General features: G+C 39.6%; 1 protein-coding gene across 2 annotated transcripts in view; it reads left to right on the top strand.

The window, feature by feature from the left end:
• Nucleotides 1–1,836: 1,836 nt before the first annotated feature.
• arfgef2 (ADP-ribosylation factor guanine nucleotide-exchange factor 2 (brefeldin A-inhibited)) overlaps nt 1,837–6,032 on the top strand; it is a 34,647-nt gene continuing 30,451 nt past the window's right edge. The window contains exons 1-3 of one of the 2 annotated variants that reach the window (XM_070838998.1): nt 1,837–2,143; nt 4,880–4,910; nt 5,379–5,502. In XM_070838998.1, the coding sequence (XP_070695099.1) occupies nt 1,945–2,143; nt 4,880–4,910; nt 5,379–5,502 (354 nt within the window). In that variant the 5' untranslated portion in view covers nt 1,837–1,944. Of the gene's footprint in view, nt 2,144–4,879; nt 4,911–5,351; nt 5,503–6,032 lie in introns of both variants that reach the window. The other variant, XM_070838997.1, reaches the window with a different exon arrangement.

The following is a 6,032-nucleotide window of genomic DNA, read 5'->3' as shown; positions in this document are numbered from 1 at the left end:
TATTCTCTAATCATGCGTCTGCATATTTTCTTTCTTTGTACACATTTTATGACTTTATTTTTTTATAACTGATGTGTTTGTTTTTTTGTTTATTCATTGTTTGATTGTTTGTTTTGCTCATGAATCTCATCGTAGGTGTTGTTGCCCAATAGGAGGTGATTTTAGCGGGTGATTTTATTATTTTTTTTTACTGTTCTGGCTAAAGCAAGATGTGACACTATTATTATTATTATTTTTTTTTTTTCCATACTGTGAATTATCAATATATTTAGTGGGAGAGAAACAGTTGTATTAGCACAACCTCAGAACAGGCTTTTTTTTGTTTTTTTTTAAGTGATTTTATTTTTTTTTTGCTTGCCAGATAAATCCTATGGTATAGATTTGTAATGAAGATTGTCAGTATTTTCATATCGATGCTATATATGATGTACATTTTTATCACATTTAATGAAAATGTTTTAAGATTCAACTGGAGATGAATATGAATAAAATGACGTATACCTGTAATTGCTGATCTGAGGAGCTGGATGAAATAAACTAATATGTAGCAACAGTCTCCGTTTGGTGTCTGTCAATGGGTAGAAAACATATTTGAGTATAAAGTACACAGCAGATTATTATTATTATAGATTATATATAGCAGGTGGTACCAGCATTTTTTTAAAAAAAAATTTCTATTTGAGTAGAAATTATAGAAGTTTTATATTAAACTATGTAACACACAGCAGTTTTTTTTTTGTTTTTTTTTAAATAGAAATTGTACAGCAATGTATAACAAAGTGATGCAATATCTTTTTTTTTTTATTGAAGTAGAAATTTTACAACAATATGTAGCAAGTGGTATATTATTTATTCAAATATGAATTGCATTTTATGATAAACAGATTTTTAAAATGTTTTACTAAATTAAAACTTGAATAATATAAATATTTTATTTATATATTTATAAATTATTAAGTAGTAGTATTATTAAGTAGAAATTGTAATACAAAATATCTGATATATCATCTTTTTAATTTAGTTTTATTGTATCTAAATAGAAATTATAGATAATTAATAGAACATTTTTTTCCCACATTTTTATTGAGGTAAAACTTGTACAATATATAACAACATCCTTTTTATTTTATTTTTTTATTGAATAACAAATTGTACTACAATATAAAGCAAGTGACAAATCATATTTTTAGTTTATTTTTTGTTTCATTTAAATAGAAATTGTAGATTATATTGAATTACATACCAGCAGATTCTTTTTAACTTAAAGTAAAACTTAAATATGTGATATATATACATTTATACAACTTATGCTACAATATGTAGCAGGTACTACATCATATTTTTATTTTATTTTGTATTGAAAGGGAAATTGTGCAATATATAGCAAGTGACACCCTTTTTTTATTTTAATTTATTTTTAAGTAAAAATAAGCAGAAGTTGTACAACAAGTGTTAAAGAAGTTACAACCTGATAAAAGACACCTGCACCTGAAAATAAAACAGAATAAAATAGAGGTGCAGGGCATCAATAATAGTCTTATACAGCTCAGTGTTGTGGCGCACAGCAGGTTACCTGAGCAGGTGTTCACTTTTAGTGTCCTTGTGGTGTTTTGCGCCACCTGCAGGGCATTTGAGGAACTGCACCTCAAACATTTCTGCGGTTTAAACCTCTAAAGCTCCTTTAAGGTTTATTTAACCGGGCTGGTTTTGCACTGTGGTGGTTTAGCTGTTTTACCCCTGGTGGGAGGCTAACTGCCCCCCTTCCTCCTCCCCCTGCCCCAGACAGCCGGGAGTCACGTGATGTGACGTGGAAGCAGCATGGCGGCGCTGAGCTGACTCCAGTGGGCTGACACCGATAGTCTGGCTTTGGTTAGCTTCTTCTCTTGTCACCTGCCCGCGCAGGGTCCAGGCCGAAGATGACGGCCTGAGAGAGGAGACCGAGAGATGCAACAACAACAACAACAAACACAACAACAGCAACAGCAACAGCAGCAGCAGCAGCAGCAGCACTCTAAGGCGAATTCAGAAAACAGCAAAACCAAGAGCATGTTTCTGTCCAGGGCGCTGGAGAAAATCCTCTCGGACAAGGAGGTGAAGAGGAGCCAGCACAGCCAGCTGCGCAAAGCCTGCCAGGTGGCGCTTGGTGAGCGGGTTTGGTTTGTTTGTTTTGTTGTTTCATGCCGAAACATTTCGGTTGTGTCTGGGAGAAGAGAGAGAGAGGAGGGAGGGAGCTAGCTTAGTTAGCTAGCGTTAGCTTTAGCATTCAGAGTGGCCTCCGCCGCCCGTTCAGCTGACCGTTGACGTTCACAGCTTGGCTAATATATATATATACGTCTGTGTGTGTGTGTTTATATGTGTGTGTGGACATCACTTTGACACATTCCTGTTCATTATCCGACGCTTCACCCCGCCGCCATCACTGTCAACGTCGCCGTAAACAAGCTAATGGGTTAGCTGTCGTTTACCTAGCAGGGGCTAAGCTAGGTTAGCCAGGTTAGCCAGCTAGCCAAAACAGACCAATCCCTGTGTTGTACGTAGCGTTGTCACCCGGCCAGACAGCTCAGTCCTGCTCTGCACCCAGACACACCGGCTACCCAACTCCAGGATACTCTGACGTCCGTGCTTTTCCATTCAACACAATCAGGGATAGTGTTACACACAGCAGGCTCGTATTTATTCAGACAGAAGAGTCCTGGTCAATGCAGTGCAGAGACAAACTACACCACATGTAGCACTGCTATGATACTTAAAAGGCACATTAGAGAAAGAGTCCTCACTTTAGAAGAACAGTTTCACTGATGGAGCACGTATAAAGCTTGACAAATAAGTTAAAAGTAAAAGTTTTGTCCATCTCCAGGTTAAAGTTGTGCAAAATGGACGCACACTTCCTTCTGTGGATACCTTTTAGAGGTCTGCCCTGAAGGAAGTGTTTCTCAGGTCATTGTATTCTGCAGCCTTGGTGTATAAGACAGGAAAGCAGGTTTTTGCATGCAGCCTGGGGACGTTTTAAATGATCCGATCAGATTGGATGCAAAGCTGGAGACATCATATTGTCCAAAAAAAAATCAGGTGCACTCCATGTTTTTGTAGAGGCTTTAATAAGCATATGATTCTCTAATCTTAAAGTCTGAGGGTGTTTTTTTTTTCCCACACTGTGTCTGTCTTATCGCAGGTGAGGCAATATTAAGGTGCAGTTCTGGGCTGCAGAGAAGTTAAATGTCAGTGAGAGAGAAGTGGGCAAACAGGTCGGTGTATTTGAGCTGCTTTGTCTGCTCTCCGTCCTCCCTGTCCGCCGGAGACACTCTCTCATTATTCATGACAAACGGCAGAACACAACACTCCCTGTCCGCTCCTCGCAACACAAATGTTGGCTGCTGATTTTTGGTAAACCCAACGCACGTTTCCAAACGCTAAAATGTGATGCTGCAGGTTGCGCGTCTCTCCTTCTGCTTCCTGCATGATTAAACAGCCGTGCTGTGGAAAGGGAGATTAGTTGTTAATGGCTGTTTTTAAGTGAAACAGAGGAGCTTAGTCTGGTGACTAAACACAGATAGCTTGAGTGTTATTAATACTTTCTATATTTAGATCCAGGACTAATTTATACATCACGGAGAAAGAAACCGTGCTATATGTGCTATATGTGCTATATGTCGCACATTCCTTCAGTTTCTTTAAAAAAAAAAGCTGTCGTCACTGCAGCAGTAATTGTGACATTTCTGGTAAATATTGCACAAGCTGATTTCCTGTGATGTGGGTTGAGTTTAGTAGTGTCCGCTCCTGCATTGTGTGTGTGGATCAAATCGATTTGGTTGGTCACATGTGACTGAAAGCACACTGTTACTCACTGGATAGCTGTATTTATCTGTGTGTGTGTGTGTGTGTGTGTGTGTGTGTGTGTGTGGAGCTGGACAGATTCTTTCATTCTGCCGTTTAAAAAAAAAAAAAAAAAAAGGCTGATTCAGGGAGAAAAGCTTTGATAGCAGAACAGATGGGAACAAAAGAAAGATCTGAATTAGAGGTCGGCTGATTAATTTGGGCGCCATTGGGACGTTTTACAAACTATTGGCGGCGGCTCCAGCAGCCTCCACCGGTGATAAAGGGTTAATTCACCTTATAAACAGGATTATTAAGGCGGCTTCTTTCATCCTGCTCTAAAATACAGTTTAAGAAGAAAGTAGGGTCCACCCACGGACTTATTTTAGCGATTAGTTTAATGTTCAGCTCCAGATTTACATTTATACATTTATCTAGGCACTTATTGTATATGTATTATTGACTATTTGCTTCGTCCTGCTCTAAACTAGTTGCTCTCGAACTTTTTTCACATCAAGGAACCCCGAAACTGCAAAATAGACCCAGATTTCATAAGATTTAGTCCTCGTCTGATTTGTTTTTAGATGCGTTTATTATAGAAAGTTTATGAGATGCATGAACAAAATAGTCCACCAGATTCTGGTGTTGTTTTACGAGTGGTGACCCCCCCCCCTCAAGGAGCCCCAGGGGGTCCAAGGACCACACTTTGAGAATCACTGCTCCAAACTATCATTATTATATTGGCCGTGTAAAAAAAAAAAAAAAAAAAAAAAAAAACCACAGTCGGTTGACCTCTAATCTGAAAGAGGCTGTTCAGTTGAACCACTTGTGGAAAAGAAGAATGCGTGCGTATAATCTCGGATTAAATCGTTTAGGTTGACCAGTAACATCACTTGTCTGCCAGATGAAACGTAAGGAAATTAGCGCTGTGTCCTGCTATACTGCTGGTTTGCGATTGGCCCGTTAACCCCCCGATCTGCAGTCAAATCGTGTCCAGCGCTGTGAGCTGAAAGGGTCAAAGTTCACCCATGACTAACATTTGATCTCCTGTGTCTCCCCCCCGCAGATGAAATCAAGGCAGAGCTTGAAAAACAAAAGTAAGTGCTGCTACCTTTTCCCTCCCAAATGAATGAATGAAATGAAAGTCACTGTAGCTTCAAGCCTTTTTCCTTATTTTATTTTTTGTGATGTGAGTCATGAAGCTAAGGTTTGCCCTGAAGCAGCTTGCAGTAAACCCCTGCTGCTCGCTATGATTTGTGACTAAGGTGATTTGCTGCTTTTATAGCTGCTACTTTGGAGCATAAGAGCAGCACTTCAAACATCCTTCAGGTGATAAACCCTCTGCTGTAGTCAGGCTGTTATTTAACAATAAGCCATTAAGCTCCTCTAAGGTTTAAAAGTGTAAATTCTCTGTAAAAATCAGCACTATGAAGATTTAAATGTGCAGCGAAGTGCTTTACACTGCACTCTGTGAAGTTTGACTTTTGTGACTGACTGAGTGTTTGTGGTAAACTGCTATTGTTGTCTGGTTCCCACAGCTGTTTGCTCCCCTGTCACCCCTGCAGGGATGGCACGGTGGTCCCGCCCAGAGCCAACTACATCGAGGCCGACAAATACGTGCTGCCCTTCGAGTTGGCCTGTCAGTCAAAGTCCCCCCGGATAGTCAGCACCTCTTTGGACTGCCTGCAGGTTAATACACACCAACACACCAACACACCAACACACACACACACACACACACACACACACACACACTCTCAGTTAAATTAAGTCAACACCTTCTGCTCTCCTTCATCACTGCTGCATTTTTTACCAGCAGGGGCCAGTTGCACAAAGTTTAAGACTAGTCTTGGCCTTAAATTGTCAGGTTAGACTAGTTTAATTAAGCCCGTCTGACGCATAAATAACAAGATGAACTTTATTTGAGGTAAGAAAGTTCATCACCTCTCCTGTCATTAGGCTGTGTTACAAATTACAGCATCATTTGTTAGTTTTTGTGGTATTTTATTATCTGACACGAAAGTGATGATACCCAACGAGGTGCCTGCTTATACCACGACCACAAGAAAACAATTAGCACCATTTGTTTGTATTTTCATGCGTTTTTCACAAACCATTCACCCTGTTAACGCCTGAGGGTCTGACTAATACCTGGTACGATCGTTACCTTCCCATTAGGTTCTTATGCAGTGGAAGATACGACTTGGAAACGGGAGATA

The sequence above is a fragment of the Pempheris klunzingeri genome, chromosome 11, assembly GCF_042242105.1.
Source record: "Pempheris klunzingeri isolate RE-2024b chromosome 11, fPemKlu1.hap1, whole genome shotgun sequence".
Lineage (NCBI taxonomy): Eukaryota > Metazoa > Chordata > Actinopteri > Acropomatiformes > Pempheridae > Pempheris > Pempheris klunzingeri.
Note: the sequence above shows the minus strand (reverse complement) of the source record. Positions and strands in the feature narration are given on the sequence as shown.